The sequence below is a fragment of the Macrobrachium rosenbergii genome, chromosome 55 (assembly GCF_040412425.1).
Source record: "Macrobrachium rosenbergii isolate ZJJX-2024 chromosome 55, ASM4041242v1, whole genome shotgun sequence".
NCBI classification, from domain to species: Eukaryota; Metazoa; Arthropoda; class Malacostraca; order Decapoda; family Palaemonidae; genus Macrobrachium; species Macrobrachium rosenbergii.
The window spans coordinates 36,385,828-36,399,354 of NC_089795.1; the positions used below are offsets into that span (position 1 = coordinate 36,385,828).

Consider the following 13,527-nt stretch of genomic DNA (forward strand, 5'->3'; position numbering starts at 1 on the left):
TATTAAAATGTCAAATAGGAAATCTTGGAAACTTACCTCTCAGCTTCTACATTTAACAAAAATATCCAGCAAAATGATCTGGTATTCAATTATGTGCCTACATTATCCAAAAATCTATATGAAAAGGGACAAAATTAATAAGATTTTACTGTATTTTCAATCAATTTATCAAAAATAGAAGTTTAATAATTAAAGGATTAATAAAATTAAGTAATAAAAAATTAAGGAAAAATATGATTTTCATAATAAAATTAAGCTTCACATATACTTACCAAGTAATTACATAGCTAATAGTTTCAACTCGCATGGCAGCTTAAATGCTGAAATTTGCAGTAGCGCTTCTGTTTTAGTGTAGCTGACTACACAGCTGAAGAGCTCAATTTGTTTGTGCCCTAGGTCCATGTGAGGGGAGGAGGAAGGGCTCCAATTCTGTAATTACTTGGTGAGTATATATGAAACTTAATTTTATTATGAAAATGACATTTTCATATAAGTAACTTACAAAGTAATTACATAGCTGAATCCCACACTGACAGGAGGTGGGATATAGGACATATTCTACTCCAAAACCTACAGTAACGGTAATGAATTTCAAATAGAAAAGTAGCTAGCATTGATAAAATACTTGTAGTAACCTTACCTGGTAAGAGCTACTGCAGGAAGATACTGCCTCTGGCTTTATAGTCGTGGAGCGGCTCTACTTAGTAGGAGCTTTGCAGCAAAGGAGTTTTCTGATGGCTAGCAAAGCATCAATAGTTGCCCTTGCCCTGATAGAGTACCACAATAAAAATAATCAGACAATGCTGTCACCTACACCACGATAAAAAACCACCACCCATCCACTGAGGGTGGTGGGTACTCCAGGTGCATGGTACCCCCAGGGCTCCCTTAAGACTCAACACCCTATGTCATGGCAAAGAGAACAAGGATAGAAGGAATGCTTCTTACACTTCGTTCCCCAAAACCATGCCAGCCACTGACAATGGACCCAGGGTACTGCAGTTTTCAAATACTGTTTCCATTTCATGTAAGTATTAAGTCTCAAAAATCAAATTATACCTCCAATATCCCAATCGAAGAATAGAGGAGAGACACAAGTTATGTCTAAAAGCTAACGAGGTAGTGACAGCTCTGATCTCATGAGCTATAACCTTAACGGAAGACAAAACATCCTCTTGAATCCGGAAAAGCACTTCAGTAATAAGGTCCCTTAAAAAGAATGATAAGGCATTCTTAGAAAGGGGTTGGGAAGGACTTTTGACAGAGCACCATAAGTTAATAGCAGGTCCTCTGATTCTCTCGGTCCTATGTAAGTAGTACCTTAACGCTCTCACAGAGCAAAGAGCTCTCTCTTCCTCTTCTGGGCCCAGGATCTCCAATTAAGTTCTTAATAGTAAAAGAACATGGCCAGGGCTTGGACAGAGTCTCACTCTTGGCCAGAAAACTGAGGGTAAACAAACAGACTGTCTCCTTGCAAGAAACCAACCTTTTATCAATAGCATTAAGCTCACTGACCCGCTTAGCTGTTGCTAAAGCCACAAGGAAGAGGGTCTTCCTAGTAAAATCCCTTAACGATGTCAAATGAAGGGGCTCAAAGTGGGGGCCAGAAAACCATTTCAGGACTACATTTAGGTTCCAAGTAACTGACTCCGACTTCTGTTTGGATGTGTCGAAGGATTTAATAAGGTCTGAAAGATCCTGGTTTGAAGATAGATCCAAACCTCTGTGACAAAAAACAGAGCCCAGCATGGCCCTGTAACCTCTAATGGTAGAGGAAGACAGGCCTCTAGAGGATCTCAAAAAGAGCAGAAAGTCCGCAATCTGCGTTATAGACATATAAGAAGACGAGATGTTATGTCTTCTACACCAGCTGTGGAAGACTGTCCACTTAGCTTGGTAGTCCTTGCTAGAGGACTGATATCGCCTCTGCAGCTGGTCATAAAAAGCCTTTCACTCTAATGAGTTTCCTGACAGTCTGAATCCTGTGAGGGCAAGAGAGGATAATCCTTGTTGGAAGCGCCTGAAATAAGGCCGTCTGAGAAGCCTTGGTTTTTGTGGAAAAAGTCTCGGAAAGGCTACTAGTTGTCTGAGGAGATCCAGGAACCACTCCTTCAGAGGCCAAAACGGTGCTACTATGGTCATCGTCGCATTCTGATGGGTCCGAAACTTATTTAAAACTTCCCTTACCATGCTGAATGACGGAAAGGTACACAGGTCCAGGTTTGACCAATCCTGGAGCATGGCATCCATCATCCATGCCAGAGGGTCCAGGGCTGGAGAGCAAAACTGTCACTTTTCTCACTCATTTGTCCATTAGGACTCTCATGTAAGTCCCTAATTGGGCCATAGTGTTAGCAATCAGACCGAATTTCTGGTCAAATCTGGCTTCGAGACTGGCAATGGGGTTGGGGTCAGAAGCATGAGAGCCAGGTAAAAGAGTAGGTGGTACAGTCAGAGGGATGGCAATGGGAGAACAGGCAGTTACAGGGGAAGAAATAACAGGCAATTCGACTACACCTGACTTCGATGCAGTCTCTACGCTAGCTAAAGACCTAGCTTCGGCTCTAGCAGCTGCCTTTCTTTTCCTGTGCATACTTGTCCCCTACAATTAACACTGATGGTATGATAATCATAAGATGCTTTCGCCAATTTTGTCTTGCAGCTTTTGCAGCAAAAACGAATACAGTAAACCCTCCATATTCGCGTTCTCAGGATTCGCGGAGTCACGCATTCGCAGGTTTCTCTGTGGAACGTATCTACCCATTGTTCGTGGAAAATTCTCCCATTCGCAGTATTTTTCACTGAGAAATATTCACTAATTACTGTGTTTTCATATAATTTTCATGAATAAATGCACTTTTTGTGATAAAACTATTAAAATACTCTGGTATGAGCATTTTTACAGGGTTTTTCTTGAGTTTAAACTATCAAAATGGGCAGTTCTAAGTGTTTTTAGATGGGTTTTAAGTATTTGTGGATTTTAGCTATTCATGGGGAGGTGCGGTACGCATCCCCTGCGAATACAGGGGTTCACTGTTCTAGATGCACTAGAGTCCAACATAGTCAGTAAAATCACGTCTTAATCAGTGTAATACAGGTCTCAAAAATCCCCCTAAACTAACTATAAATGGCACAAAGGCTACCAAAAGCAAAAATGCTTCACTAATATGGAGAACAGTACAACCCATACGGCGATACAAATTCCAAAATAATGCTGCTCATACAACAGAAGTTCAGTTGTTCACCCACAGAGACGAATTGAGCTCTTCAGCTGTGTTGTACCTATTCTTCCCCGAAATAAAAGCGCTACCGCCAACTTGAAAATTCATGCTGCTGCATGAGTTGAAACTATTAGCTATGTAATTACTTGGTAAGTTAGTTATATGAAGAGATAAATCAAACACGAAAACGCAAACCCAAACAGCACAGAAAGCAAACTTTGGAGTTTCTCCAAGCTGGGAACTGTGCTGGCAGCAACAGCAAGGGAGCATTCGTGGGCAATGTCTGCAGGGAGCTCCAGGTGGCAAAAGCATACAGTAGTCCATAAAGCAAAACCTTGCAGTGCCCAGGGACATTTAATAACCATGAATGTGAAATACAAGAGTCATAAGAGTACAGCAAATAATATAAGAACAACATATAGACAAATAACATCCATAATAGGCTCCATCACATTTTACTAGTCAACTCTATGCTAAACATAGCAAAAAAGAGTTTTGGAGAAGAAATGAAATGTAAAGCATAAGGAATTTTATATATAATAAAAGTAAAACATCGTTTATCCGAAAACTTTTACCACAAAAATTATCCGCTAACCCCCATACCAACAAAGACCCAGACAAAAGGAACTTGAACCGAGTGTCAAAATATGTAGAAATATTATAGAACTTAATAACTGAAGAATATTTTAATCTAAAATATCCACTAAAACATAAATGCTATGTTAAATGATTAGACAGAATACAAACTATAAATAAACTCACATAAACAAACTGAGAACCATAGTCAGCTACCCTATGCAGAGGATAAAATATTATACCTGTACAAAACATTCAACACAACACAAACAGCTTGTTATAAGTTGAAATAAGGCAAAATCTTACCTAACTGGAACCTAGGACCCATGGGAAGTATGTGCAGTGTGGCTATCTAGCCAGCAGAGGATGGTCTTTTTATGGGTCAGGAAAGGAGTCCATCAAATTCAATTCAACCATGAATGTGGGCTATTGTAAACAATGGGATTGTTATGAAATAATATAAATCCTCAAAACTGCAAGCTCTAGGCAACTTAGTACATTAACCGATCTAATCAAGCCACTATGTCACGATTTTACCCTAATACTGTACAACTTGAAACAACAAAAACTGAAGCAACAGAAAGTTACCAAATGGAAGGACAGAAAAGGGAATAGATGAAAAGTAAAAGGCAGATAGCAATAACTGGCAGCAGAAGGATGCAGCAACTACCTGCAATCTTGTACTGTACATAAGGGACCACAACAATAAGAATAAGTAGTCACGTGAACAATAAGTAGCGGTACTGTAACTTGTTACCTTCGGATCCATCATGAATTCTACAATCTTATCCTTTTCTCTCGCAGTTGACACATCAAAGGCAAATTCTCCATCTTTGAAATACTTGATAGTTGGATACCCTTTTATGGAGAATTCAGTACCCAATTTAGTTTCTTTTGTAGTATCCACAGCAGCCAACTTCCCAGCAACCTAAAATCACAAATACCCCAAATAAAAATTGAAAATCCAAACTGGTGTATATTGCCAACTCAATGAAATTAAATGCAATATTCAATGTTACGTCAATAAAAATATCAAAATTGCCTGATTATTGCATATTAATGATAATCATCTTTAATTCTACTATTATAATATTACAGGCATTACCTACAGTGCAGCTAAAATGGAGAGAAAAGAGCTATCAAAGGAGACTAAACTTAAAATACATACAGCAACTGAGTAACTTACCCCTTTTTCCTTTAGTAGAGATGCAGCAGCAGTGTATTCAGGTTTCATTCTCTTACAATGACCACACCAAGGAGCATAAAACATGACTAGCACTGAGGATTCACCCTGTAAAACAGTTTTTGAGATCTTAACCAATAGTCATCGCCTTAATTGTCATTAATATGAATATCTTAACAAGAAAACTGAGTTACATTTCTATTCATATAAGGATTAACCAAGAGACTGGTTCTTACATGAAATCTGAAAACAGAACAAAGCAAGATTAATGAAGTCAAACAACTAGCTGCAAAGAGACCAAAGAGAATGGATACTAGAAGTAGATGGACTATTTTGTGCATTCACACAACCCCCAGACACCTTTTGCACTTTTTTGCAGTCCTTATTCAGACATTTCTTTTAATTCTCATCTTGTTTTTGCACTGTAGCCTACGTAATTAAATTAGAGAGCCACAAGTGACAAATTACATTATTTTTTCCAATTTGTGATGACAAAATGAGAAGAGATAGCACTGGATATCACCCAACAATCAACTTGTTTGCTTGTGATAATTGTGGAATTCTGAAAGTCCTACCAGTTTTGTTGACTTGGAGAGGTGAGCAACAAAAGCATTACCCTAGGATTACATATGCTGCTTTTCCTACAATTTTATTTTCATAGTTAAAAGCTAACAGCTGTAAATGGTAGACTAATTGGTGTCTTTAACTTTCAGAGTAACTTTGGTGAGTTCTTATTTGTTTTTGCACTCTTCCCATATCAGCACTATTTAACTGTTTATTATACAAAACACATTAATTATAACCGGCCATATTCCAGGTAAAAAGGAACCAGCTAAGTTTTCCTAAGTTACAAGAAGAAAGGTTCAGCTGTACATCCCTTGCCTGTAGTCCACTATCAGCCACAACCCATACTCATTCTTCTGTGCAGCCTCCAAATGCACTGGACATGTGCAATGCACCCTCAGTCAACTCCAAGTTTTTTACCATGTTTTACGCCTTTTTTGCCAGTTTTTATTGTGCCTTTTCAAGTCCACATTTTCCGAAGTGGTTTATTTGAGCACTCTTTTCCCTCATTTAAAGTATCAAAGAGCTTGGAGAGTTTTTCCATTTTGCCTCCCTTTTGTGTCAGTTGTCGTTGTCTCATCACATCCCTATGATTATGTGCTATTTTTATTTTGGTATTCATAAGCTCATTTTTAATTCATTTTGTATCACAACTTAGTTTACATACAGTAACTTGTGTCCATGATTAACCCTTATTAGAGATTTTTATTTTACCTCAATACTCAGTAATGTGTCTAGTACATGTATCTCCAGTTTTTTTAGTATTTCTAGATTGACTTCCACTGCACATTTATTTATGATACCGAACTAAGCCTAAACTCAGAGTTCAGTGGATATTCTTTTTACGGTAACTATTGCCTTGCAATCTGTTCTTTTCTATTATCACTCCTATTTTTGCGTTTTCATTTAAGACTATGAAATTTACACATTTTACTATTACAGGAATGTTACCTTTATTTTTTTAGGAAATATACTTATTATTATTTACAATCAAATTAATGCTTTTTACAGTGTCTTTGTTATCCTTCCCTAGGCTTGTGCTAGATTTCAGGGAAGGATGTTATCCTTATTTGAGCATAATGAACAACAAGCTTTTATTTCAAATATGTTCTTTTTGCATATTCACTGTGAATTATTGTTTTTATGCATTAAATTTGATTTTTTTTTCGGTTCTGTTCACAGTATGGCTGTCATGTGTTTCATTTCTTCTTTAAATTCATTTCATCAATGTTCTATACTATGTTACTCCTATGCTTCCCCTCCTTGGGCTGACATTCTCAGGAGGATGCTGGCGTAACCATTCTCCTTTCACAGGATGGTAAAGCACACAATTTTTAAGGCCACAATCACTACAGTCCTTTTGTGGACACTTTATTTTCCCCGCCCAGCAGGCTGTCCTTAGCACAGTGCTAAATGGGTGGTACTTACAGTTTCTTTCTCTTTCCTTGTGGTCTTTGAAATTTTGAGCCCCTTGCCACATCTACATCTTTTGTGTTTCTACTTTTAAATAATAAAATGAGACTTTTACAATAAAATACTTTTATATATGCTTACCAAGTAATTACATAGCTAACAGTTTCTAGTATAGGCAGCTAAAATTTGAAACTTGCGGTGGCGATTCTTTTGTTTTGGTAAAGGTGACTAGGCCCGCCCACTTTCGGGAAAGAAGAGGAGCAACTGAGCAAAGTGCTTCAATTTGTTTTTGCCATTAGGCCCATGCGAGGGGAGGAGGGAGGGCTCCCATTCTGTAACTACTTGGTAAGTGTATATAAAACTTATAATCATAAAAATGTCATTTTCATATAAGTGACTTACCAAGTAATTACATAGCTGATTCCACACTGACAGGAGGTGGGATACATGGACTATTCTACCCCCATACCACTAGATAATGTAATGAAGTCGAGAACAGAAAGTTTGCTAGCATTGGGAGTATGCTTGTTGTTTCCTTACTTGGTAAGAGACACGCTGCAGGAAGATACTGCCTCTGATTGGCGCTCATCTTACTCAGTAGAGGCGAGGCTGCAAGGCCACAGATCGCCTCTTACATCAGTTGGAGCCTTACAGTGAAGGACATCTCCGAACACTAGTAAAGAATATAAAATTGCCCCTGCCCAGGACACAGTACCAACACAAAAGAACCAGGTACCAATGCTGTTACCTACACCAAAAATTTAAAAACACCACCACCCATTAAAAACTGGTGGGTATCCAAGTACATAGTACCCCGACTCCCCTAGAACTCAACACCCTAGTTTAAGGCAAAGAGAAAGGATGGAAGGGATGCTTCATACATTCCCTCCCCCAACAGCATGCCAGCCACCGATAAAGGACCCAAGGTACTGTAATCACTAAGAACCGTTTCTACATCCCTTAAATAGTGGGATGCAAATACTGGTTTACATCTACAATACGCTGCTTGGAGAATGTCAGAAAGAAACAGGGTATATTTAAATACTAAGGATGTGGCCACTACTGCCCTGATTTCAAAGCAGGTAAAAGCTCTTCTCCTAATTGAGAATGGGCTTCTCGAATAAGGTCTCTTAGGAAAAAAAGGAGAGTGCATTCTTTGTAAGAGGATGCAAAGGATCTTTGATCGAAGTCCAGAGATTACTGGAAGGCCCCCTTATCTTCTTGGTCCTCTGAAGATAAGGGCAAAGAGCTCTCTCTTCTTCCTCTGATCCTAGTATCTCTTCCAAATTCTTGATATTAAAAGAATGAGGCCAGGGCTTTGAAGGATTCTCATTCTTTGTGAGAAAACCAAGGGTATATGAGCAGATCACATCTCCAGAAAACCCGATCCTTTTATCTATGGCCAGTATTTCACTGACCCTTTTAGCTGTTGCTAAGGCCACCAGGAAGAGGGTCTTCTTAGTCAGATTCCTGAACGAAGCGGTATTGATAGGCTCAAAAGGTGGACCAGAGAGCCATTTGAAGACCACGTCTAAGTTCCAAGATGCTAGTTCTGTCCTCCTCTGTTTACCTGTATGAAAAGACCTTATCAAATCAGAAGGGTCCTGATTTGAGGATAAGCCCAGGCCCCAGTGCCTGAAAACAGAGATAAGCAGAAGAGCCTCTGGAGGTTCTTAGGTATAAAAGGAAATCTGCAATCTCTGTCAGAGTTGTTTAGATGAATAGATGCCATTCTTTCTGCACAAAGTGCAGAAAATGGACCATTTGTTCTGGTATGCACTGCAGGAAGACTGACGTCTGCATTTCCAAATAGCTTCTGCAGGCTCTCGAAAAACCCTTAGCTTTGAGGAGTTTCTTGACAGTTTGTAGCCTGCCAAGCTAGAGTAGACAACCCTTGATGAAACCTCTTGACGTGGGGTTGTCTGAAAAGATTGTCTTTGAGGGAGCAGCCTCGGGAAGTCTACAAGAAGCCCCATGAGATCCGGAAAGCATTCCTTTAGAGGCCGAAATGGGGCAATCAGTATCATTGATATGTTCTGGTGGGATTGGAATTTGTTCAATACCTCTTGTATCATTCCGAAGGGAGGGAAGGCATATAGCTCCTTGTTGGACCAGTCCTGAAGCATTGCGTCCGTTGCTCATGCCAAGGGATCTGGGACTGGTGAGCAAAAAAGAGGGTTCTGGGCGTCACAAAGAGGTCCAGAGTCGGTCTTTCCCAGTCTCCACAGAGCCAAGCAGACTAAAGGATGTAGAGTCCACTTTGTGGGGATGACTTGGCTGCCTCAGCTCAGCTGGTCTGCCAGCACATTCAGTCTGTCCTGGATGAATCTTGTCAGTATTCTTGTCTGATTCTGGTTTGCCCAGACAAACCTCTCTCACTGCTTATGAAGTGAAAAGGAATGCGTTCTCCTGCTTTGCTTATGTCGGCAAGACTACTTGCGGTGTTGTCTAAGTGGACTGCTATTGTTTTGTTCTACACCTCTGAAGCAAAGGCTTGCAGCCACAAGTGAATTACCTTTAGTTCTCTCACATTTATGCGCCATTCCTTTTGTTCTTGCAACCATGTCCTGGAGACTTCTCTGTCTCCCAGAGGAGTGCCCCAGCCCAAGTCCAATGTGTCAGCAAAGAAGCTTAGGTCGGGGTTCTGAGGGCATAGGTGACTTCCTTCTAACAACCTGCCTTCTGACCGCCACCAAAGGAGGTGTTTCTTGATGTTCTGAGTCACCGGAAGCACGAACGAGTCTGGACGACTTTTCCTGTCCAAACTGGCCCTGAGGAAGAACTGTAGATCTCTCATATGAAGTCTCTCCAGGGAGACAAACTATTCTATGGATGCCAACGTCACGAGGAAACTCAGCCACCTGTTGGCCGAGCAGTTCTGAAGGGAAACTCTTCTACCGTACGTAGACAGGACTCCACTCTCTTGGGTGATGGAAAAGCCCAAAAAAGACGAGAGTCCAGAGTCATCCTAAAATAAACTATCTCCTGTGACAGAACCAGCTGGAACTTCTGATGGTTGATCAACAATCCTAAATCCTGGGTTGAAAGAAGAGTTTTCCGAAGGTCCTCCACACATTGTTCCTTCATTGGGAATGAAAGGGAGCCAAGTAATCTAGGTAAGTGAGATGTTTATCTCCATAGATAAACCATGCTGGGGAGCCAGAACACGTAAACTTGAGAGCCATTGCTAATCAAAACACAAATCTCGAAATTGGAAGATCTGGTTCTGGAAATACAAATCTTAGGTACTTCAGGTCTGGGTAATAGAATGTGGAAGTACACATCTTGCATGCCTGTGAGACCATCAGTCTCCCTGGCGGCTGGAAGGCGCGCAAGAATGAAGCGATTCATCTACATACGAAACTTTGTCTTTTGAACAAATACGTTCAGGGCACTAACATCCAGGACCAGTCTTCATCCTCATGTTGATTTAGGGACTACAAACAGCCGATTGTAGAATGCCTCCGAGCTTGGATCTGTGACTACCTCTATAGCCCTCTTCTCGAGGAAGGGTGCGCTTCCACTCCTGTGAGGAGCAAAACCTCTTGAGCCTGGGTAAGCAGTCAAGGCAGTGGGTTTTCTTGGCTAATGGGGTCTTCCTGTGCAGGATTGAGTAGCCGACAGAGGACTTCCACTCGTTGTTTGCCCTTTCTTGCTCCCAACTCTCCCAAAGAAGGCTGCTTTCCTGGGTCACGGAGGACACTGGCTTCACTTCCAGCTAGGCTGAGATTTTCTTGATTGAGCAGAGGAGCTAGCCTGCTCCATGAAAGAAAAGGAGTGCAGAGAAGTTGTCTTGGTGCTAAGCGAGGAAGCTCCTTAGGAGCGCCATGAGGATTGCAAAGGCTGTTTGTAAAACAAAACAATCTTATTCACCACCTACTGAGAATAAAAACTCACGCACCAGGAGAAGAGAAGGGCAGATTTCTGGGCTGTGGTGACTCCCTTCATGGTATTAAAGTGCAAAGCTCCTCTCCTTCAAAATCCCCATGGCTTGAGCAGGTTCCCAAACTGGGTACATGTACCCCCAGGAGGTATTGCCGTTTCAGAAGTGTGGTCTGAATATTTTGGATAATAATAAAAGGTATGTATTGTATGTGCTGGATCAAAATAAATTACCTTAGTAATACTTTATTTCTGTTATCACCATTTAAGATACCTATATAATCTACATGCAGACTCCAAATTTAAAATATCAGAATATTAAAATGTTCTTTTTTAATATTAAGCTCAATTTTTTAGTGTTAGGGGTACATGGGAACCTATAAAAAATCCCAAGGGGTACCGAGGAACAAAAAGTTTGGGAACCTCTGGCTTAGAGAGAGGCCAATTCTCGAGGTCTGACTCTAATCCCTTTATCTGCACAGGAGAGACACCAAAAAGATCTGAAGACAAATATGTCAGTACGGAAGGGTGTTCCTGAATCTTTCTAGCAAGGGCGCCCACCATCCAGTCTAAAAAGCTGACCACTTCCAATATCTTGAACATATTCTTAAGCAAATGGTCGAAGCTCGACTGAAGAGAACATTATTTTGGCCGTTGAAAAGGCCAACCTATGAGAAGAGTCAAATAGACCGGAGAAGTCCTCCTGGGAGGAGGAAGCACACCCAAGGAAGGAGCTTCTCTAGTGGCGTAACACTGGTATCTCCTATTCAAAACTCTTGTAGGGGGGTTGCTGAAGGAAGCCTTGCCTTTCTCCCTCTTGTCCGAAAGCCAAGTCTCAACCTCACTCAGTGCCTTCCTTGCAGAGGTGGAGAGCACCATCTAAGACAACTTGGATGACTCAGCTGGAAGACTGCTCATCTGAAAAGTAGATGCAGGTGAAGACAGAGCGGTCGGAGAGAAAAAGGTAGGAAAGCTGCATAGAAGAAACTGCAACAGTGCTACATATGCAGGAGGAGAATCTTCCTCTGGATCCTTATCCACCTCCTCCTCGACCGATGACACGGGAGACAAGGACAAATCTCTAGCAGGTTTCACAGAAGAAAAAGGTTTCTTTAAAAAACCCAAAATACCATCCAGTTGTTGCTGAATGGGGGGCAAGAGACGGATCCATAACTGACATCGAAGCTTGTTGCAGATGAGATGGTGCCACCAACGCCTGAACTGGCTCCGAGCGCTTACAAGAAGAGCCTGGGTGACCAGGCGCCACCGTACGATGGGAATTCTCCAACTGAGCAAGGAATAATGGACACTTGGAAGTTTCTGGCTGCTCGGGAGTCACTGGGCATTTGGAGGCCACTGAATGCTTTGGCACCAACAAGTGCTTGGGAGCCAATGGGCGCTCGGGCACTACTGGATGCTCAGGTGTTACTGGAAGCTCAAGTGCCAATGGGCACTCGGAGATTGCTGCGCTAACTGGTGCCGCTGGGCACTTGCACATCTAAACATTGGGAGAAGGTTCAGGAGAAAAGCATTCGGGTACTGCTGCGCCAACTGGCGCCACTAGGCACTTGCGCCTGGGAACGTCGGGAGAAGGTTCAGGAGAAAAGTGCTTGGATACTGCTGCGCTAACTTGCGCCACTGGGTGCTTGCGGCTGTGAACGTCGGGAGAAGGTTCTCAGGAAAAGCGCTTGGGGCTGCTTCAAAACTGCAAGACATAACCGACACCTTAACCTTCTTGCATGGCACCCGAGGTGAACGAGACACATCCACTGTAGACCTTTTCAGTGGTCTAGACACACGACTAAAGCGTCACTGGTGCCTCTGTTCAGGGTTGGAAGCCTCTGAACTAAAGCAAAGGTGGTAAGCCTCCGAGAAGACGCCTTTCCGCTGGCTGTCTGTCGTCACCTGGGACTTATTACAAGTGCAACTGAGGGGCCAACTACCCGTGGGCGCACGCCACATACCTCCCTTGGGCCTCTGGTATGGCTTCTCCCAGGTTTAGGGGAGTATGCCAGGGACCTTCACCTACGAGAATCGGCGGGACAGCAAGCAAGCTCCTCCACTAACACTTCACTATTATCACTCACTTTATGCTCCATAAGGGTTTGCACTGAAGCCCCTAAATGAGCCACTGTGTTCACTAGCAATTAAAACTTGCGATCGAATTTAGACTCCAGACGGGTAATGGCACTGGGGTTGGGAGTGAGAGAGCTGGGTAAAGGATCGGGTGGTACAACTGAGGAAGTGGGAATGGGAGAAATCACAGGTAAAGATGACAGGCACATCAATAGAAAACCTAGAAGATTCCTGACTAGCTATAGTTTTTTCATGCTTAATGGTCACTTTTCTCTTCCTATCCCTCTCTAACTTTGTTATATGAAAATTTAAATCTCCCACTGTTTTGGATCCAAATCCTCACATTCAGCACATGGTTTCTCTAACAAACATACCTGACCCCTGCAAGTCGTGCACAAAGTATGTGAGGTATGTAAGTCATACCTAGCTCAGGTTAATGCCATATTGCAGCCTTTGCTGCAATAATGAGTACTAGTCTTACTTGTGTCTGACATCGGCAGCAAACATGTCAAGAAACAAAGTTCAAAAGTCACAAACAAGAGGTCAAATCCGTGATAATTAAAGGTTTTTTAATTAAAATCCTATCCCTCTCTAACTTGATAGATGAAAAAT

At 41.7% G+C, this 13,527-nt stretch overlaps 1 protein-coding gene across 2 annotated transcripts in view; it reads right to left on the minus strand.

The window, feature by feature from the left end:
- LOC136835111 (protein disulfide-isomerase A5-like) overlaps positions 1 to 13,527 on the minus strand; it is a 55,996-nt gene that overhangs the window by 13,176 nt on the left and 29,293 nt on the right. For both annotated transcript variants that reach the window (XM_067098277.1, XM_067098276.1), the window contains exons 7-8: positions 4,984 to 5,088; positions 4,555 to 4,725 (exon numbers count right to left, since the gene is read on the minus strand). In XM_067098277.1, the coding sequence (XP_066954378.1) occupies positions 4,555 to 4,725; positions 4,984 to 5,088 (276 nt within the window). The remainder of the gene's footprint in view (positions 1 to 4,554; positions 4,726 to 4,983; positions 5,089 to 13,527) is intronic.